The sequence below is a fragment of the Piliocolobus tephrosceles genome, chromosome 15 (assembly GCF_002776525.5).
Source record: "Piliocolobus tephrosceles isolate RC106 chromosome 15, ASM277652v3, whole genome shotgun sequence".
In the NCBI taxonomy this organism is placed as follows: Eukaryota; Metazoa; Chordata; class Mammalia; order Primates; family Cercopithecidae; genus Piliocolobus; species Piliocolobus tephrosceles.
Genome location: NC_045448.1, coordinates 70,087,547 through 70,110,056, shown reverse-complemented (window position 1 = coordinate 70,110,056; position 22,510 = coordinate 70,087,547). Strand labels below are relative to the sequence as shown.

At 42.3% G+C, this 22,510-nt stretch overlaps 1 protein-coding gene across 6 annotated transcripts in view; it reads left to right on the top strand.

Moving 5' to 3' along the window:
- Positions 1 to 22,510, top strand: part of AAK1 (AP2 associated kinase 1) — a 181,693-nt gene that overhangs the window by 140,697 nt on the left and 18,486 nt on the right. For 3 of the 6 annotated variants that reach the window (XM_023223910.3, XM_023223911.3, XM_031934145.1), the window contains exons 17-18: positions 8,298 to 8,393; positions 21,784 to 21,885. The exons of 1 other annotated variant lie outside the window; for it this stretch is intronic. In XM_023223910.3, coding sequence (XP_023079678.1) covers positions 8,298 to 8,393; positions 21,784 to 21,885 — 198 coding nt within the window. The remainder of the gene's footprint in view (positions 1 to 8,297; positions 8,394 to 21,783; positions 21,886 to 22,510) is intronic. 2 more of the 6 variants (XM_023223913.3, XM_023223912.3) reach the window with 1 other exon arrangement.

Genomic DNA, 22,510 nt, shown 5'->3' with positions numbered 1-22,510 from the left:
CCCTGCTTAAGACTCTCAGACTCTGATATGCATCTTTTTTTTTTTTTTTTTTTCTGAGACAGTGTCTCATTCTGTTGCCCAGGCTGGAGTGCAATGGCACAATCTCAGCTCACTGCAACCTCTGCGTCCCAGGTTCAAGCGATTCTCATGCCTCAAGCCTCCCAAGTAGCTGAGACTACAGGTGTGCGCCACTACGGCCGGCTAATTTTTGTATTTTTAGTAGTGACGGAGTTTCACCATGTTGGCCAGGCTGGTCTCAAACTCCTGACCTCAAGTGATCCTCCTGCCTCGGCCTCCCAAAGTGCTGAGATTACAGGCATGAGCTACCACGCCCAACCTGATATGCATCTTTATAGACATATTTTGAAGCCTAATTTTTTCATTTAATGAACCTGGCACATTTCTCCTACATCATTAAAGAAGTCCCTAAAATATAATTTTTTTTTTTTTTTAGACGGAGTTTTGCTCTTGTTGCTGGGGCTAGAGTGCAATGGCGATATCTTGGCTAACCGCAACCTCCACCTCCCAGGTTCAAATGATTCTCCTGCCTCAGTCTCCCGAATAGCTGGGATCACAGGCATGTGCCACCATGCCCAGCTAATTTTGTTAAAGTATAATTTTTAAAAAGTACCTGCATTAAATTCCACTATATGGCCAGGCATGGTGGCTCACGCCTGTAATCCCAGCACTTGGAGAGGCTGAGGTGGGCAGATCGCTTGAGGTCAGGAGTTTGAGACCAGCCTGACCAACATGGTGAAACCTGGTCTCTACCAAAAAATAACAAAAATTAGCCGGGTGTGGTGGCACACACCTGTAATCCCAGCTACTCAGGTGGTTAAGGTGGGAGGATCCCTTGACCCCAGGAGGCAGAGGTTGCATTGAGCTAAGGTTGTAACACTGCTTTCTAGCCTGGGCAACAGAGTGAGATCCTGTCTGATAAAAAAAAAAAAAAAAAAAAAACTTCTAGGATACACTAGATGTATGATATATCCTGGTGTATTTAACCAATCACACCTTTCTTAACATTAACTTTATTTCAGTATTTACTATTATAAATACTTCAGCAATGAATGTGAATTTTTGAAAGTATTTTTTGTAAGGTATAGAATTTGGCATGCTTCTAAAAGTGATCTTTTTAATTATACTGATTAGTGTCTACTTTTAACCTTATCATATATTCTTTCTGCCTGCTTTCTTTAGGAATGTTAGTAGTGTTTCTAACCTCATAAATTTATTTGTGAATAGAACGTTGTCGTTTCATAATATTTGATATATAATATTCTCTTATTCTTATTTTCTGGATATTTTTAAATAGAAGTTTCAATTTCTTCTTTAACCAAAAGTTACTCATGTTATCTTTTCATTGCACTGTGACCAATATGGCCTGTGCAATCTTTGCTGTAAACTGTGCTGAAGGGCTGTCTGTGGCCCAGTTTGTTATTCATTTTTAAATGTCCTCTGGAAATTAGCAGTTTCCATGTCAATAAATATTAATCTATAATATGATTGTTCGTGGAAGAATGGTAACATTTATTTAATATCCTCTTTTATGAATATTTGCATTGTTACCAATTTTTCACCATATAAATATTCTTGAAGCTAAATTTTTGTTTATATGCTTTACAGTTTCTTTAAGATAACTTCTAAGAGACTATGTGCTAAATCAAAAGTGTGTATGTTTTAAGATTTTTTATACATATTTTCTCTATACATTACTCTAAGAAAGCTATATAAATTTTGTTTCAATTAATAGTGAATGAGAGTCATTTTCCCTACCATTTCTCCACCCAGCCCAGCACAGCCCAGGCCAAAGACGGTAGACAGAGAACCTTATTTTTATTTTATTTATTTATTTATTTATTTTGAGACAGTTTTGCTCTTGTTGTCCAGGCTGGAGTACAATGGCACAATCTCGGCTCTCTGCAACCTCTGCCTTCCGGGTTCAAGCGATTCTCCTGCCTCAGCCTCCCAGGTAGCTGGGATTACAGGCATGAACCACCACTCCAGGCTAATTTTGTACTTTACTTAGTAGACGGGGTTTCTCCATGTTGGTCAGGCTGGTCTCGAACTCCCGACCTCAGATGATCTGCCCGCCTCAGCCACCCAAAGTGCTGGGATTACAGACATGAGCCACCGCGCCCAGCTAGAGAACCTTATTTACTGACCCATTTTTAGTTCTTTGAGAGTTGTGTTGTGTCCTTTGCCTTTTAGATTCATTTTGTAAGTGTTCTTCATATGTCACATATTACCCTTTCCTAGAAAATCATCTGCGGTTGTAAAATTTTTCATTAAAGTACAACAATATGTATCTTTTAATATCTGTGTACATTAATTTTAATTGTATGTATCTGTGTTCCTCTTTTTCTTGGTAACTCTAGCTAGAGGTTGGATGTTTTATTATAGTTTCAGAGACGACACTTAGATTTATACAATCTTCTGTTTTCTTTTTTATTATTTAACTTTTGCTTTTATCTTTATTACATTTTCATGTTTGTTTGTTTGAGACATTGTCTCACTCTGTTGCCCAGGCTGGAGTGCAGTGGTGGGATCTCTGTTCACTGCAACCTCCGCCTCCTGGGTTCAAGCAATTCTCCTGTCTCAGCCTCCCAAGCAGCTGGGACAACAGGTGCACGCCACCATGCCCGGCTAATGTTTTGTATTTTTAGTAGAGACGGGGTTTCACCATATTGGCCAGGCTGGTCTCAAACTCCTGACCTCAGGTGATCCACCCACCTCGGCCTCCCAAATGCTGGGATTATAGGCATGAGCCACCGTGCCTGGCCGTTTTCTTGTTTTTCTTCTATTTGCTTTGGTGATATTAAGAGGAACCCATAGTAATATATTTTCAAATTCTTTTTTAAAAAATAAAGTACTCGGGCTGTGAGTTTTTCTTCACAATTTGACAGTCATTTTCACCCAGCACAAAAGTGGGGAGGGAGGCTAATTATAATCTTCAGGGAGGCTTTGTCATGTGAAAATATTCCAATGTCCTGTTTTCTCTTTCTCCAGTTGTCTCACTTCAACCTTTGAAGTTTACTCTGTTTATTGATAATGCTTTCTAATAAGTGTGTATTTCCCTAGTAAAAAAAAAAAAAAAAAAAAATGGAGTTGTGTGGAGTTTAACCATAGCTCATAAATCTTCGTATGATATTCTCATTATTATTTTGGAGTTATGCTTTTCATTATTAAGTAGTTAAAATTTTTGTTTCACTTTTAGCTTTGTTTGTGTAAATTTTATAAGTATATTGATATTTTGGTGAAATTTGAAAATGTTCCAAAACCAGTTCATGCTGCCTGAAGTTTGATATGCCACATAGTTGACCAAACATATCAAATGTGTGAAGCACTGACTGTTGTCCTTGAAATAGAACATCGAAATGATGATTAGCCATGGACCTGGGTAGGATATAGTTTGTCTGGAAAGAGGGTCACAGAATAAGCCCTGAGAGTCTTTTTTGCTGCCGAATCCCAGAGTTTGGCACAATGTTTGGCTCCATACAGATGTGTTGAATGAATAAGAAGGGTTGCTTTGTGCCAAAGCTTAGGACCTTGGATTCACCAGCATTAACAATCAAGGTCCCTGATCATTTTCCATCTGCTTACCCTACCAACCCCAGTTTTAATGCCTAGTTCTCATCTGTTACACATGGTTATGTTTCATTGTTTGTGTGAGCTGTTTTTCAATGAGATTTATTTTGTTTTTGTTTCTGCCTTTCCACTACTTTATATTTACTCTGAAGGCTGCAAATGAGTGTGTGTGTGTGTGTGTGTGTGTGTGTGTGTGTGTGTGTGTGTGTATTTTTTTAAGGGATTTAACGGCACAGCCACAAACATATTTGAGTAAAGTTATGACAGTAATAACATTGAACATGTATCAAGCACATGAGGCATGTTAAACCCACTGGGTAAGCACTTTTCTTGCTCATTATCTCAGGTGATCCTCACAAAGACCACCTGCTCAAGGGCACAGCTGGATAATGACAGAATAGAGATTTGTACCTGTAGCCCAGATCAAAAACTGTAGTTATATCCACGTCTCGGGAATCTCATAAACCAGCAACACTTAAGCTTTTGCAAACATTAAAAAGTGTCTTCATAGTTTCCTCAGTTTATCTGGTCTTTTACTATGAACATTTGATATTTTCCCCTCTCTCTTGTTTGCAGTGTAAATGTTTCCTTTCTGTGACACCTTCATTCTTTACAAATGAAAGAAAATTATGTCTAGATCCCAGGAATTCACTTGCTCTCATTTGTACAAAGGGCACGATGACATCATTTTCTATAAATTTTCTAACTGAACTCAGACTGTTTACAGATTTTAAACCTTCTGACTGATCAAAGGAGAAACTAAGCAGGAAATTTCATAATGGGTTCGGGAGGATAGCATGGGGCTATATTAAACATTTGTATGGTAAAAGCTGCAAAAATGATGGACTGTGTCTATACATTGGAGGAAAAACCGGCAAACATTTAAAACTTCATGTGGTGCCTCTTTATTTTCATATGTTTTCCTGTGTGTAAGTTACACATGTTCATTTATAAAAATGTGGAGAAATCAATAAGGCCCAAAGTAAAGAAAATAAAATCTTATAACCCCACCTTGAGAGAAGAGCATTTGCTGACATTTTACAGTATTTCTATCTAGAATTTTATTTCTGCATATAAATTTTTTTCAAATATGACCTACACCGCAAATTCAGTTTTACAGTTTGCTTTTTTTCTTTTAAATATGTTTCATTGTGTCATTTTAAAATATATCAGGGACTTAGAAACAGTTATTTTATCTTTCTTTTCCTCCTCCTACCTTTAAAGAAACTTAGTTTAAAACCCATTTTAATAACAAAATTATAGAGACTGAGAACAGAATAGTGGTTTCCAAAGAATAGTAACAGGAATAAGTGGTGGGTGTGACTACAAAGGAGTAGAATGAGGAGGTCTTTGGTTTCATGGAACAGTTCTGTATCGTGATTGCAGTGGTGCTCATTCTAATCTACACATAGAGTCAAGTTGCAAAGAACTATACACACAGGTTGGAGGAAGTGAAGGTCCCAGAGGGAACTAGGGGTCCCAGGAGGGAGTGCTTTAAAGGTTGAGAAATATGGTTTGAATGAGGAGTTGGGGGTCCTAGAAGGAGGTTGAAGGTCCAAGAAGTTGAGCGTTGGAAGGTGTGAGATTAGGATCCCAAGGAGTGTTGAAAGTCCAAGGAAGGGCTGAGCGATAGAGAGTGGGAATTCAGAGTCCAAAGAAGAAAGGTGGAGTTGGTAGTGTGTCAGTGGGGGTTGGAGGTGACCTTGCCTCCCATCGCCACTTCCCAGGGCAGACCTGGAGATGAAGAGGGCAGATGCTCACAGTCCTGAGAGTCCAGTGTGCCAGTCACTGAGCTGGGTCTGGTGGCAACTGCTGGTACACTGGGGCTGACCGACCACTGGGTAGGACATAGCTGTGGAGGTGACGGAGGAGGTTACCCACTGAGGGGATGCCACTGCACCTCCCCATTCCCTTCTGCCACATCTGGGCATTAACACTCCAGTCTGTCCCTGTTGCCCTTGCCTGTTACCCATCTGGTTGAGCTGGGGCTGGGAGGTTCCTGCACACCTGAGGAATGGTAGGCATCACACATGCCGCCTCCTCCATGTCTGGGCCTGGGGCGCTGGGTTCCCACATTTCAAGGGCCTCTGGAGTGAAAGCCCGTATGTCTTTGAAGCCAGGATGCAAAGGAGGCGGCCAGATTCCAGGTGCTGGAAAGGTTGCCAGTCCATCCAGCAATCCCGCCTTTGCCTTCCACTTTATCATGCATCTCAGACTACATCTTGCTAGCCCTGAGGAGGTAGCATTAAGGGTGGCAGAGGTGGCTGCTGTGACAGTGGCAGAGTCTATTCAAGAGATGCTGGGTACTGAGTAGGCAAGGGACTGGGGCACTGGGCTCTCGGGGGTAGGGGAGGTGGGAAGAAAGAGGCCTGGTCAGCCACTGACTACGAGAAATGTGGAATAGAGGTGGGTGGGGTGGAAACTCTCCCACTTCATCACAGCTGCCCAGTAGACCCCAGAGCATCCTCCTCATGCCAGAGGCAGAACTGGAGAGAGACCAAGATTCAGAGACAGGTAAAGTCCGAGACAGGGAAAGAAGGAAGTCAGAGCCAGGTGCCCACGGAGATGCTGCCAGTGATGCCCACATATGCCCAGCACTTTGACTCCTCCACAAGCCCATTTTACAGACACTACACTGAGGCCAAGAGAGATGAAAAGAAATGTCCCACATCTGATGGCCCAGGCCAAGGGGATTAGTAGAGGGGATGCTGAGCCCTACGATTTCCAAATTCACCCCAGCACCACTCAGGCTGAGAAGGAGGGATTCAGGGGTCATTGAGAAAGACAGAGATGTCCAGGCAGTGAGATGAAAAGAGGCAGAGAGACATGAGTGGGGTGGGGTGAGGTGATGTGGAGGGAGAACGGAGCAGAGGGTGCGGGTGGGGCCCCAGAGCCAGAGATATGGGTGACCTCGGCACTGAGGGAAGAAGAAAAGAACAGTACGCACATGCACAAATAGGGCCACGTAACAACTGGTGAGCACCGAGGAGCCTAGGGCCATAGTACTGTGCCGGTGTTGGTGATCTCCGGCTGCAGTTTATACAAGACATCATTGGGGGAAACTGGTTGTTGGGTTCACAGGACTCTATGTGCAGGAACTTCTTGTGATTCTGTATTACTTCAAAATAAAACGTTTTTTAAAAAACCACTTTATAGAAACAAAATGAGGCTTTTTTTTTTTCTAGAAAGACAGCTGACAAAATGAGATTTTAATTAATGAACAAACTGAATACTAAAATGCGGAGTAAAGAATGATAATGTATGGCCGGGCACAGTGGCTCACGCCTGTAATCCCAGCACTTTGGGAGGCCGAGACAGGTGGATCACAAGGTCAGGAGTTCAAGATCAGCCTGGCCAACATGGTGAAACCCCGTTTCTACTAAAAAATACAAAAATTAGCCCGGTGTGGTGGCAGGCGCCTGTAATCCCACTAGCCTGGGTGACAGGGCAAGACTCCGTCTCAAAAATTTAAAAAGAAAGAAAAGAAAAGAATGATAATATAAAGCTGCATGTGGTGGTGTGTGCCTGCAGTCCCCAGCTACTAGGGAGGCTGCAGTGGGAGGATCGCTTGAGCCCAGGAGTTTAAGTCCAGCCTGGTTAACATAGCAAGACCCCAGTCTCTTAGAGAAAAAAAGAAAATAAAAACAATGATCATGTGGAAACCAAGAAACCTGGCTTCTGATCCTACCTCTGGCTAGTCTTTCACTTTTAGGCTTCATTTTCTTTTATGGGAAATAAGAAAATTGTGCCAGAAAATTCTGAGACCACGTCAAGCTCTGTTATTCCATAGGGTGTATAGATTTCTGTAAATCTATATTTTGCCAAATACAGAATGAATGCCAATCGTATGTTAAATATAGTACAGAGATTAGGGCTTGTCTAACTTTGCAATAGGCAAGAAGTCTATTTCTGCCCCTTTCTGTGTGTCTGCCTATCACTGTATTAGACATCATGGTGATATAGTAGGACTTAGTCCTTAAAGGACCTCAAGAGGGTGATAGATACATAGGAAGTACCTATACACATGCTAGATTACAAAACAGATAATGTTTGTTTATGCGCTAAAATGTGTGATATGCACAATATCTCCTCTAGACATTCTGAAAGAGATACTATAGATTGCAGTATATCAAGAAAGAAGTGGAATTTCAGACATATGAATACCCTGGTTTTATCGTTAATTGCATCTGATAATATGTTACAAGGACCAGGCTGAGCCGGCACGGTAGCTCACGCCTGTAATCCTAGCACTTTGGGAGGCTGAGGCAGGCGGATCACCTGAGATCAGGAGTTGGAGACCAGCCTGACCAACATGGTGAAACCCTGTCTCTACTAAAAATACAAAAATTAGCCACGCGTGGTGGTGGGCGACTCAGGAGGCTGAGGCAGGAGAATCGCTTGAACTGGGGAGGTGGAGGTTGCAGTGAGCCAAGATTGCACCATTGCACTCTAGCCTGGTGGACAACAGCGAGACTTCATCGCAAAAAAAAAAAAAAAAAGTCGGGGAGGGGACCAGGTTGAATATCTCATAGATACTTTGCTGTTCACTGGGCTACAGCCACTCATCCCCTTTTATTCTAGGCTTAGACTTACTCTGTAGTTTGAGCTGTTGCATTAATAGAGGGTAAACTTACCTAGATTTACTTAGTGTTTTTGCTTTTCTCTTTTTTTCTCTCCTGACTCCTCCTTCCCCTCCAACCTAACTCCAGCTGAAAAAAGGAAGGGTGGGCAGACTGTGGACTCTGGCCTCCCGCTTCTAAGTGTGTCTGATCCTTTCATTCCTCTTCAAGTACCTGATGCACCAGGTAGGTAAATAGAAATGTTCTGAGGTTAAACAGCTTGATTTGCATGTCCCAGGCCCTGTGGAAAGTTCTGCCTTAAACACCCCATGAAAAGGATCTGAATTCCAAGCCCTAATAATAGGCTGCTGTTGCATAGTTTTACTCAATAAGAGGGGTAAACTTGTCTTGGAGGGTACTAGCCCTTAGCAAAGATAAAATCAGTTCAGGTTATACCAGATTGATTTCCATATTATATCAGTGTTCAGTTTTTCATCCTTGATGGTGTTAAAGGTGACGTGAGGGGCCTATGTATTGGAAAGAACATTAGTCCATTATGATTATAACAATGGCGGGGAGCCTGTAAGCACATGATAAAGTGAGCAAAATATGAATAGTGGTGGTAGTGGGATAATGGGATTGTGGGTGACTTTTGTTCAGTTCTTACTTTTCTATAATGTCTTTTTATTTTATAATATAAAAACACATAATAAAAATTAGGAAATGTGATGATAATTAATAGGGAATGTGAGTCAGGAAACCTGGGTTCCCTTCCAGCCTCTGCCCCTACCTGAAAAACCTTCTGGGCTTGGATCTTCATCAGTGAAGTGCATTGGACTGCAGGAGTTTCAATATCTCTTGTAGTCCACCATATCTCAGTTTTAAGTAGCAGTCTAAAAAGTAGAAAGTGGTTGGTGTGTTCTGACGGAAAGAACTTTTGGAACAGTGACTGGATGCTTCCCATTTGGAGTTCAAGTTGCCAAAACTTTTCCTTCCAGCCTTCTTCCCCTACTCTTTTTGGTGGGAGGAGTGATGTGGGAAAGAGTAGCCGTCCTTTCTCTTATCTGTCAGTCTCTTCACAAAAGCAAATTGTTCCAGCTCCTTAGAAGCAGTTGACAGTTGTTTTGCTTCTGATCATTTGTCCTTTTTTCCCGCTGTTGCCCCTGCCAACTCTTGACCTTGAACTGATAGGACTGGCTTGGTTCTTTTTCTCTCCCAAAATATTACAGGTATTTGATTGCTTGCTTCAAGATTGGAGTGATTGCGATGTTCATATCCTTTACCAAGTCTTCCCACCATCACTTACTAAGACAGACTGCAGCTAGGGTACCAAGGCAGTTTTTATTTTTTATTTTTAGACAAATTTGTTTACCCCTCTAAGGAGAAGCAAACACTTGCCTTGATCAGGTGGTACTCTATAACTGAATAGCTGACTGGACCTAGATGTAGCCTAAAAATATCGAAAACCACTAAGGAATGATTCAATACAGGGTAGTTAAAAGTAAGAAGGGAATGAAATAGAGGCGCTTTCTTCCTTTGCACTTTTCAGGTATGCCTGGCAGTACTTGGACAAGTTCATTTTGAACAGAAGGTTAGAAAAGTGTGGGCTGTAAACTCCAGCTGGGGCTGACTGTCTTTTCCTCCCTGTTTTTGGTAATCATGGGATCAGACAAGGGAAAGAGGTGATGGAGGCATTCTCGTTTTGACACCCCTTCAGATTCTTGCTTTGCTGTTGCTTAGGTAGCTCATGGGCTGCAGAAGCCAGGAGGAAGGCCTCTTTGCACAGGGCAGAGGATGAGGGCCCTCAGGCAAGTAACTGTCCTATGCAGCTGTCACAGGAGTCCTCTGGATCAGGGTTGAAGAACCAGGCACATGCCCCAGGTGGCTCAGGAAATCGGCTCTAGCTTATGGAAATGCGTCTGGGGCCACCAGAGCCAGCTGGCTGCCATCCTGCCTGCCTTCTTGTCATCTTTCCTGTCTCCTGGTCCTCCATGCTTCTTTCATCCCTGTGGATTCCTGCTGAAATGTTACTGGTATACACTTTAATACCAATTAAGCCAAGACCTCTCTTGGGTTTCAGTGGAAAGATCAACTAAAATGAGACATTTTAATAGAGAACTCCAGGAGTGTGCTATTTACTTTCTGCTCTGTCAGACCAGACTCCTCTGTTGAAAACATGAGTTAGACAGTTAACTCTTCTGTGCGCTGGCGAATTCTCATATCACTGAGTGGGGCATAAAATCCAGGCTGCTTACTGCAACCTGCAAGGCCCTAAGTGGTGTGGCCCTTGCCTGCCCCTCTAATCTCAGCTGATAGCGCTCTTCCTCTCCATCTTGTCTTTCCTCCAACAAGCTAAGCTCGTTCCCACCCTAGGGACTTTGCACTTGCTGGTGCTCAGCTTGGAAAGCCTTCTCTTCAACTTTGTTCCCTTGTGTCATTCGACTTGTGGGTCTCAGTTTAAATGCCGTCTGCTCAGAAGGCCCAGTGTGGTCCAACAGGCACTCCCAATCACATGCCCTGGCACTTTTTCTTCATAGAAGAAGTCCTTATCAGGACATAGTCTGTCTTTCCTCATCTTATCACTGTCTGAGGGAGGGGCCTCATCTGTCTTATTTACCACCTGTATCAGCTGTGCCAAGGACACTGCCTGTATTCACTCAGTGAGTATTTACAGATCAGACAAATGAATGAAATAAAACCAGAGGCTGGAAGACTTTAGGTGGCCCCATTACGCTCTGTTTCTATCCCAGCTCCCAGGCACCAGACGACTGGCTCCATAGCCTTCCATCTGCACCTCTGCCAACTCCTGGGCAGTCCCCCCACACCCACTCTTTGAGAGTGAATAAAGGAAGACACAGCCCACAGTGTCAGGCAGCTGCCAGCCCCTGGGCTGATGAGAATAGTAGCTAGGCTCAGCAGGTCCTTTAGCCCCGTCCTTTCGCGGTGTCCTGCAGAATTGTGCTAAGTATATTATATTACCCATGGTGGCTTTGACTGTTCTGCTTATTTTAACATTCAGCCTGTAGCACATTCAGTTACACAGCTTCTATATCAAGGCCACTGCATCCTTTTTTTAACATTTTAAAATATTGAGTGAGGAAAGGGCTCAGGGTTCCGTGTCTCTGGAACCTGGGGAAACTACAAATTTGGTTTTACCCCGCAAAAAGCAAGCAGTCTGTCACACCACCAGCCCACTATGGACACCAGTCAGGTTTTTTGCCTGGTTTTCTTTCTTTGTTTTGTATACATGTTCATCTTCTACTCTCAGCTATACTGATGATAAGAATCATGAAAGGCTGGGTGTGGTGGCTCACACCTGTAATCCCAGCACTTTGGGAGGTCAAGGCGGGTAGATCACCTGAGGTCAGGAGTTCAAAACCAGCCTGACCAATATGATGAAATCCTTGTCTCTACAAAAAATAAAAAAATTAGCCAGGCATGGTGGCATGCGCCTGTAGTCCCAGGTACTCGGAAGACTGAGACAGGAGAGTTGCTTGAACCCTGGAGGAGGAGTTTCCAGTGAGCTGAGATCACACTACTCCACTGTAGCCTAGGCGACAGAGCAAGACTCTGTCTCAAAACAAAAACAACAACAAAAAAAGAATTGGCCAGGCATGGTAGCTCACACCTGTAATCCCAGCACTCTAGGAGGCTGAGGCAGGTGGATCAGAACTCTGAGGTCAGGAGTTCAAGGCCAACCTGGCCAACATGGTGGGACCCCCGTCTCTACTAAAAATACAAAAATTAGCTGGGCATGGTGGTGGGCACCTGTAGTGCCAGCCACTCAGGAGGCTGAAGCAGAAGAATTGCTTGAACCCAGGAAGCGGAGATTGGAATGAGCCAAGATCGCGCCACTGCACTCCAGCCTGGGTGACAGAGCAAGACTCCATCTCAAAAAAAAAAAAAAAGACTCGTGGACTCTCAGTCTCCTAAAGACCGTGCCTTTCAATGACTTTTAACATTTTTATTTTATACTTTTAAAATGACCACATACAAGTACCTTTGATCTTATAGATACTGGAGAGTGGTAGGTGGTAATGTCAAGTAACGCCCTCATTGTGTGGGTGAGGAAGTGAGGCCTTAGTGTTGTTCTGACTGTGCTCGGCCACACATTCCTTCTCTTGCCCACAGTCCCCAAACAGTGGATGTTTCTTTTATCTTTGGGACAGTTCCTAGATCAATAAAGCCTTTGACCAGAGAGCTAAATTTAAGGCTTTGGGAAATATAAAAATAAATTTGAAACTGTTAGACCTGAGTTCTAGCCATTAGTGGCTAGGTGATTGTGGTCAAATCACTTAAATTGTGTGTTCTTATCCTTAAAATTGGCAATACTAAAACCTACCTCATGGGGTGTTCTCAAGGTTTAGATGAAATCATATATTTGAAATTTCTATGTGAATTTTAAATTACTATAAAGATGGGAAATGCTATTTCAACTTTGGTTCTACATCCCTATTCCCAGTGGGGCAGTCCTAGTTATCATAAAGTGGTATTTTTCTCTTGTTGAAATTAAACTTGCTCCTATGACCTTTAACTTTTGCACAACTGAGAGCCATTAAAATAGATTTCCTGGATACAGTGATTGTCAAACTATGGGTAAAGGGTACTGGATAATTATAGGTTGGTTTGCTGGTTTGTTTTAAGGAACGCTTTTATTTTTCAAAGCATTATAAAACCAATTTTCTTAGAAGGTCTGGAATATGAAAATCATAGCCATGAACATTTGTATGCTTACAAAGCTGCCAAATGATGCATGGCTAGTGAGTCTCAGAGTATTTCATTGATGCTCAAATGCTGCTTGTCCATTTATTTGCCTTCTGTATGCATTAGGAAACAGATAAGCTACAAGTAGTACCAGCGTTTTAAAATATGGTAGAAAAGAGGCTGGGCCAGGCTCATGCCTATAATCTCAGCGCTTTGCGGGACCAAAGTGAAAGGATCACTTGAGCCCCGGAGTTTGAGACGAGCCTGGGCAACATGGTGAGACCCTGTCTCTAAAAAAAAAAAAAAGAAAAAAAATTTTTTTAATTAGCCAGGCGTAGTGGTGCATGCTTGTAGTCCTAGCTACTTGGGAGGCTGAGGCAGGAGGATCCCTTGAGCCCAGAAGTTTGAGGCTGCAATCAGCTATGATCACACCACTGCACTCCAGCCTGGGTGTGACAGAGCGAGACCCTGTCTCTCAAAAAATGTGTGTGTGTGTATGTACACACACATAGATATATATTAGAAAGATTGAGGAATTTTCTCTGAAAATTGGGGACAATATTTTTAAATCATTCTTTAAATTGTAGTAAAATGTACATAATGAGATTTACCATTTTAACCATTTCTAAGTGTACAGTTCAGTGGCATTAAGTACATTCTTGTTGTTTTGCAGCCATCACTACCATCCATCCACCCACCTTTTTTCATCTTGCAAAACTGAAACTCTGTACCCGTTAAACAACAACTCTCTGTTTCCCCTTCTCCCCAGCCCCTGGCAACCATCACTCTATTTTCTGTATCTATGAATTTGACTACTCTAGGAACCAAATATAAGTGGAATCATACAGTATTTGTCCTTTCGTGACTGGCTTATTTCACTTAGCATCATATCCTTAAGGTTCATTCATGTTGTAGCATATGTCAGAATTTTCTTCCTTTCTCAGGCTAAGTAATAGTCCATTGTATGTATATACCACATTTTCTTTCTCCTTTCATCTGTTAATCGACACTTGGATTGCTTCCATCTTTTGTCTTTTGTGAGTGACACCGCTGTGAACATTGAGTGTACAAATCTCTCTTCCAGATCCTGCTTTCAATTCTCTTGGGTATATACCCGGAAATGGAATTGCTGGATCATATGCTAATTCTATTTTTAACTTTTTGAGGACCACTGTTTTCCATAGAGGCTGCATCATTTTACATCCCCACCAACAATGCACAAGGATTTGAGGAAACGATTTTTATAACAACTCTGCAGTACTGATCTCGGTTTTCCACAGACTAAGCAAGAAGGCAATCATTGCCCCATCAGTGCTGCTTCTTAGAATTAAAATCTTTTTTTCATAAAGTGCCTCTTGGTTTGTGGCACTTCATCATCTCTTGAGAAGTTAAGCAAGAGAAGCTGTGTTTTCTCAGTGGTTTGTCATCAAGACGGGCATTCTCATAACTTTCGGCCTGGCATCTTCCTCATTTCCAACTGCAGTCTCGTGATACTGAGAAGTCCAAGGTTGGTCATAATATGTGCTTTTACTCTGGAAAGCTTATCTTTCTGCAGATTTAAATCTCTAAAATGAACTTGGAATGGGGCATGATGTTTGACTTTTGCTTCCAGCTTGCAGATGTCACAAATGCTTTCTCAATGCTAAGAACTCTTTAGAGTGACTAGACTTCATTTTATTTTATTTCTTTTTTAGGGTGACTAGAGTTTTAAAACATCATCTCTCATCATGAAACTTCAGGGCTTACACCCCAGTCAGACAGAACATAGATTTCCAAAGCCACAAGGCTGGAGCAGCTGTGTCCTCTTTTTTGGTGGGGCTTGTATTCGGCCCTTCCACATCTGTCCGTTCAGCCTGTTCTACTCCTCCTGGTCATATTCTTAACTAGAGTCAGAATGGGCCTGGAGCAAGCCCTTGGTTTTATTAGCCTGTGTAAGTAGATACCTGTCCTCTTTTTTTTTTTTTTTTTTTTTTTTTTGAGACGGAGTCTCGCTGTGTCGCCCAGGCTGGAGTGCAGTGGCGATCTTAGCTCACCGCAACCTCCGCCTCCTGGCTTCAAGCGATTCTCCTGCCTCAGCCCCCCGAGTAGCTTGGATTACAGGCGTGCGCCACCACGCCTGGCTAATTTTTGTATTTTTCATAGAGATTGTGTTTCACCATGCTGGCCAGGCTGGTCTCGAACTCCTGACCTCAAGTAATCCACCTACCTCAGTGTCCCAAAGTGCTGGGATTACAGGGGTGAGCCCCACAGCCAGCATCTCTTTTGATATTTTAAGAGAGGGACTGGACATGGTGGCTCACTCCTGTAATCCCAGCACTTTGGGAGGCTGAGATAGGTGGATCACTTGAGGCCAGGAGTTTGAGACAAGACTGGGTAACATACAAGGACCCCATATTTTCAAAAAAAAGAAAAAGTTTTAAGTTAGCCAGGCATAGTGGCATGCATCTGTAGTTCCAGTTACTTGGAGGCTGAGGTAGGAGTGCTGGGATTATAAGCGTGAGCCGCTCCGCCTGGCCATTTTATTTTCATTTTGTCAATAAGAGAACTTCAATCTAGAGAGAGTAAGAGATTTGCCCAAAGTACTACACAAACTTAGTGCAGAACAGGTCTCCTGTTTCTTAGTACCTTGTCTACCTCTCTGTTAGACCATCCTGCCTCATCCCCACCTTTCACTTTATTCTAACAGTCTGCTTATTCTGTTATCACCCAAGGCACTTGAGTAAAATATGGAGCTTGACCCATATTCACTACCGTAATCACAGGCACCTGTGGCCTAGTGCCCCCCCCAGCCCATCTAGTCCTCTTACTTAAAAGAGACGTTAATCCCCTTTTATGTACCAAACGCTTTATTTATACAGACGCATTCATTCTGATAAATACACCCTTTTAATCCCAACAACACTTTAAAGTAGTTCTTAATCTATTTACAGCTGAGAAAATTGCTTAGAAAAATCAGGCAACTTAAATTCAGGCTCTTTTACTCTTTATTTTTTGGGATTTTGCAGGCCCCAGCTAAAATTCCAAAAATGTGTAGTATCACAATAAAAGGTAAAAATAAATCAATAAAATGATACTCTCTATCATTTATTTTATAAATTCCACTTATATTCTAGATTTAGGGGATACGTGTGCATGTTTGTTACCTGGGTACATAGCATGATGCTGAGGTTTGGGGTGCAACTGATCCCATCACCCAGGTACTGAACATAGTACCCGATAGTTATTCAACCCTTGTTCACCTCCCTCAGACACCCACACGCGCGCGCACGTGCGCACACACACGTTTAGAGTCTGGAGTCAGTTCTAAAAATATCAGAGTAAGCCTAAAAACTAATGCAAGGGCCGGGCGCGGTGGCTCAAGCCTGTAATCCCAGCACTTTGGGATGCCGAGACGGGCGGATCACGAGGTCAGGAGATCGAGACCATCCTGGCTAACACTGTGAAACCCCGTCTCTACTAAAAAATACAAAAAACTAGCCAGGCGAGGTGGCGGGCGCCTGTAGTCCCAGCTACTCGGGAGGCTGAGGCAGGAGAATGGCGTAAACCCGGGAGGCGGAGCTTGCAGTGAGCTGAGATCCGGCCACTGCACTCCAGCCTGGGCGACAGAGCGAGACTCCATCTCAAAAAATAATAATAATAATAATAATGCAAAACTTGGCCAAGCGTGGTGGCTCACACCTGTAATTCCAGCACTTTGCATCACCTGCAGTCAGGAGTTTGAGACCAGCCTGGCCAACATGGCGAAACCCATCTCTAATAAAAATTTAAAAAATTAGCTGGGCGTGGTGGCAGGCGCCTGTAATCCCAGCTACTTGGGAGGCTGAGACAGGAGAATTGCTTGAACCCAGGAAGCGGGGGTTGCAGGAGCCTAGATCGCGCCATTGCACTCCAGCCTGGGCAACAAGAGCGAAACTCCATCTCAAAAACAAAACAAAACAAACCAAACAAACAAAACTATTGCAAAACTGGACCGTTTTCTTCTCTTCAGAATTGTCCACTGCTTTTCACAAACATTTCTTAGGAAGATTAAATCGTTTCTAAAATACAATTTATAAATAATTTGGGGGTTTCATTGGTCTGTCCCCTTAAATAATTGAGAATAACAGTGTCAGTCTTTGTACATTTCAGGTATGAACTGTCCCAGAAGAATAGCTTTTGCCTTTGCATCCAAAAACCTACTTCTCATAACTCATGGGGAAAAAAGATCTTTGTTCATTAGACAGCACTAAGTCACGATATGCTGATGTGAAGTTTGATGTTTTTGGATCTTAGGAAACACTTCTACAGTTTCCTGCATTCACCACTCTCTTCTCTGTGCTGTACTTCTCCATGCCCCATCATGATACTTGGCTTCAGTGTGTTTCTATTAAACTGTAAGAGAAAGGACAGAATTTATAAAACAAAGCATATCAGGGCCAGCCCTTGATGCAGATGGAAGGCCTCCAGGCTCCGTGAGTTGTAGACTGTCAGCATCCTATAGCCTTTCTTGCGCCTCCCATTATATCCTTTTCTCAAGTTCTTCATTTACAATGGCCAAAAATGACCAGTAATAGCTTTAGATGTGACCTCTTCCAAGAGTCCTTTCGTTTTTAAGCAATCAAAACTTTAGTTAAACCAGAAGAATTAATCTCTAGTGTGGTCAAATATCTGAGTCTTAGAATCAACTAGCTAGCTCTCTTGCTTACTTGCGAGATCTTTGGCAAGTTACCTTAACTTTCTGGAGCTGGTTTCTTCATTCGTAAATGAGAAGGCTGAATTACATAAGATATGAGGTTCTTTCCAGTGCTAACCTGTCTGATAACATTACCATTGTCCCTGGGACCATGTCTGTGTGAAGACTCATATTCCTTTATTGATGGAGATAGGCAGACCCCTAGACAGATACAGAGAGAACTTCAAAGACGAGTCCAGGCTCTACCATGTCTATTCTGTGACTTTGGGCAAGTCACACATTCTCATGGTCTCTGATCTTCATTCTGTTAAACTGTATTAGTGTTCCCAAACCCAGGGGTTTTTGAATAATGAATGAAAATATTTGATATTAAGCTCTACAAATGTAAGTGATGTCCGTCATTGTGATGGCACCTGAAGGCCCACTGAGTCACTGGGAAGCTTCCCTCCCTGTGAGAATCCTGGGAGTCCAAGCAGCTTTTTGCACAGCTGTCCACCTTACATAGATGTGGCCTGTGCTCTCCCTCCCAGCTTTGTATCTGGTATTGTTCTGTCTGCAGCTCCTCCCTCCGACATTTCTTGTATTTGAGTATTCCCAAGCAGCCATGACCATACAAGTTATCTATGTGAATAGCCTGTTACTTTGAGGTTTGGTCAGAAAACAAGCCTCCCTAAATTAGGCAGTTTACACCATTCTGTCTCGCCACACAACACGTGTACACTCATGTACTTCTTTACCCTCCCACATGCTTTTTGCTCATGACTTATAAAAATATTAGATTCTTGAGCCAGGTTCAGTGGCTTATACCTGTAATGTCAGCAACTCAGAGGCTGAGACAGGAGGATTAACTGAGACCAGGAGCTCAAGACTGTCCTGGGCAGCATAGCAAGACCCCATCTCTAATAAAATGAAAAATAAAAAAAATTAGGCGAGCATGGTGGTACATGCCTGTAGCCCTAGCTTCTCAGAAGGCTGTGGCAGGAGAATCTTTTGAGCCCAGGAGTTCAAGGCTACAGTGAGCTGTGATTGTTCCATAGCACTTCAGCCCAGGTGACAGAGCACTATCCTCCTATCTCTTTAAAAAAAAAGAGAAAGGAAAAAAAAAAAAAAGAAAGAAAGGCTGGGCTCAATGACTTCAGTGACTCATACCTGTAATCCCAGCACTTTCGGAGGCCAGGGTGGGTGGATCACCTGAGGTCAGGAGTTCGAGACCAGCCTGACCATCATAGTGAAACCCTATCTCTGCTAAAAATACAAAAATTAGCTGAGTGTGGTGGTGCACACTCGTAATCCCAGTTACTGGAGACTGAGGCAGGAGAATCGCTTGAACATGGGAGGGGGAGGTTGCAGGGAGCCGAAATTGTGCCATTGCACTCCAGCCTGGGTGACAAGAGTGAAACTCCATCTCAGAAAAAGAGAAAAGAAAAGAGGGAGATTCTTCTTCAATTCCTGTTCTTCCCACCTCCCCAGTCAAGCCAAAAGGCATAGATGTGGCAGGGCATCTGAGGGGAAACCAAGAATTGGGATACAAAGGTTCGTAAGACCCTTCCCTGCCTTCAGTCATGTTTAAGGGCTGCAAGAGAATTGAGTGCAGGATGCTCCAGAAGATTCCTGATGAGGCAGGAAGGTGGGGAAAAGCTTAGAGGAGATGGTATTGAGTGACAAGTAGAAAAAAGTAGGGGGAGGCATCTTCATTTTACAGATGAGGAGATGATGTCAGAAGGTTAAGGAACTGTGCCAGAGTCACAGCATGTCACCAGAGAAGCTAGAATTCAGAATCTGAAAGAATGCTAGCCTGAAGTTTTGTACCAAGATAAACTGCTGTATGAAAGACAAGCAAGTAATTTTGGGTCTTTACTTTTTATCCATTGCTTTCCAAGATTGCAAATATGTAAGTGCTAAGTTAAAGGAAGCAAATAATTTCATTTTTTTAAGTGACAGTTTTTTGAGGAGAGAGAAATGAAGCAAAAACTAGTGTTTGGAACAATGCAAAGTTAGACTTTTTAGGAAACCCATCTTATTTTTACCAGTATGCTGAAAATTATTAGAGATATTTTTCACATCTTACAATGTCATATACAGTGTAAGGTTAATGCTAATATAATTATACTTGTGTACTTGGTTAGTGCCCTATGAGGGTTTTTTCCTGCAACTGAAAAGCTTCCTTTTTTCTTCCTTCCTTTTTTTGTTTTTATTTATTTATTATTTTATTTTATTTTTTTGAGACAGAGTCTCACTCTATCACCCAGGCTGGAGTGCAATGGCACAATCTTGGCTCACTGCAGCCTCCGCCTCCTGAGTTCAAGCAATTCTTCTGCCTCAGCCTCCTGAGTAGCTGGGACTTCAGGCGTGTGCCACCATGCCTGGCTAATTTTTGTATTTTTAGTAGAGGCGGGGTTTTGCCATGTTGGTCAGGCTGGGACTATAGGCATGCACTACCACACCCGGCTAATTTTTGTATTTTAAGTAGGACGTGGATTTCCCCATGTTGGCCAGGCTGGTCTCGAACTCCTGTCCTCAGGTGATCCATCCACCTCGGCCTCCCAAAGTGCTGGGATTACAGGCGTGAGCCACTGCGCCCAGCTGTCCTTCCTTTTTTAAAAAATATAAACGAGGTATAAGTGAGAAATGTAGCTTATTGTCATTTAATTCAAAGTTACCTACATTCCATAGACTCCAGAGATGGTGAATTGGCTTTGCATATAAGTCTTTTTCTGCAGTGTGTTAATTATACTAAAGCAAATTATCTTGCCAAGATTCTGAAATCCATTCTTTTGTTTGACCTGTGTAGTTACAGATCACCTAAATCGAAGATCACCTAAAATTTGGTTCCTGTTTTTCCATGAATATCAATTTATTTCTTGCTTATCTCAATTCCCAAATGGCCTAGAAGAATACAGATTTATTACAATGTTATATACACATTCTTGGACTTTAAGTCACTTCTTTTTCTCAAACAAAGATTTTAATTTTGGTTATCTTAATGACATTTCCATGGTTTAAAAGAACATTGTTGACATGCCTTTAATTGGGCAAGTTACAGAATTTATGTGATCTAAGTCTCCTCTTAACAGGAAATATGAGCTCTAAATTCCCTTTGTCCTGTAAGATTCTATGATTCATTATTTTGTTTCGAGTTAATGCTTTACCTTGAATAGCTTAAAGGTAAATAGAGGGTTCTTGATGGATCAGGGCTAAAAGAATCATTTTAAGTTACCAGGTGTGACAAGTCTGGTGGCTCTGGCGTCCTTTTATTTCTTGGCCAGAAGACATCAAGAGTAATCCATTTTCGGGCTTAAGTGAATTTTGTGAGATTTGACCATGGAATAATATGACTGCCAGCATGTCACAGGTGCGCAGTTGGCAGACAATAAATGATCGTTGAAGTCAACTTAGGTGTGGTTGAATTGATTATCTTGGTGACTTATAAACTGTTCCTAAATAAAGTCCCCCCCAACCCCCCAAAAGAGAGAGAGATTCAAAACTAAGCCCAGGAAGGAAAATGAACGAACAAATATTTATATGCAGATGTTTATGGCAGCTTTATTTTTACTAGCTTAAAAACTGGAAACAACCAAATGTTTATCAGTTGGTGAATAGATCAACAAGGTGTGGTACAGCCATACAATGGAACAGGACTCAGCAGAAAAACAGAGCAAACTATTGATATTTGCTACCACACAGATGAATTTCCTCTCAAAGGCATTATGCCACAGGAAGGAAACCACACTCAAAAGACTACATACTCTATGGTTCCACTTACTGGAAATTCTTTAAAAGGCAAAGCTGTAGGGACAGAAAGCAGATCTGTAAAATGTTACCAGGGTCTGTGGCGAGAGGAAGGCACTGACTGTAAAGGGGTATGAAGGAATTTTCTCAGGTTTTGGAAATGTTCTGTATCATTTCAGTGGTAATGATATGAATGTATACATTTGTCCAAACTAACCATATTGTACACTTAAAATGGGTGACTTTTATTATATGCAAATTACACCTCAAATAAAAACAAGCAGACACACCCAGGGCAGCATCTTGAATGCCTTACAAAGTGACTACTTCACTTGAGGAAGTAATCATTTTTAAACTTCCAATTTTGAAAGCCTGTTGTTAACAAGATATTAATAGCATTAATTTTTATGGTGAATCTATACCAAATATTGACCCCCCTAAAATGTGTTTGCATAGAGAATAGTGAATGATCCGCTGGCTTTAATATCTCATTACATTTTTGCTTTCTTTTTGTCTCTCTGCCCAACGTAGAAAAACTAATTGAGGGACTCAAATCTCCTGACACTTCTCTTCTGCTCCCTGACCTCTTGCCTATGACAGATCCTTTTGGTAGCACTTCCGATGCTGTAATTGGTAAAGTCATCATCTCTGTTTCTTCAGTCATGCATGATATGTGTGCCTGTTTCAAGAATGACAAGTACCTAGTTAACCAGTCCCCGGGGAGTAGCCCTGCCACCCCAGAAGCCAGAGCTATTTAATCTCACTTGTATCACTCCAAATGAAGTGTTTTCCCTGCTTTTCAGGGGTACAGCTCTGTTTTTTGCCTTTCTTGATATCTTGAGATTTCTAAAGTAGATATCTAATGAATGAGGAGGAATGTGAAAAGTTTCACATTTAGTTAGAAAAACTTTAAAAAGTTGTTTTCTAACTAGACTTTACCTTTGCTGAACTTAATGAAATTTAGCAGATTCTTCTTCTTTTTTTTATTTTATTTTATTTTTTTTTTGAGACAGAGTTTCGCCTTTGTTGCCCAGGCTGGAGTGCAGTGGCGTCATCTCGGCTCACGGCAACCTCTGCCTCCCAGGTTCAAGCGATTCTCCTGCCTCAGCCTCCCTCAGCCTGCCTCTCACTGTAATCCCGAGTAGCTGGGATTACAGGCTTGCACCACCACACCCGGCTACTTTTTATATTTTTAATAGAGACAGGGTTTCTCCTTGTTGGTCGGGCTGGTCTCAAACTCCCGACCTCAAGTGATCCA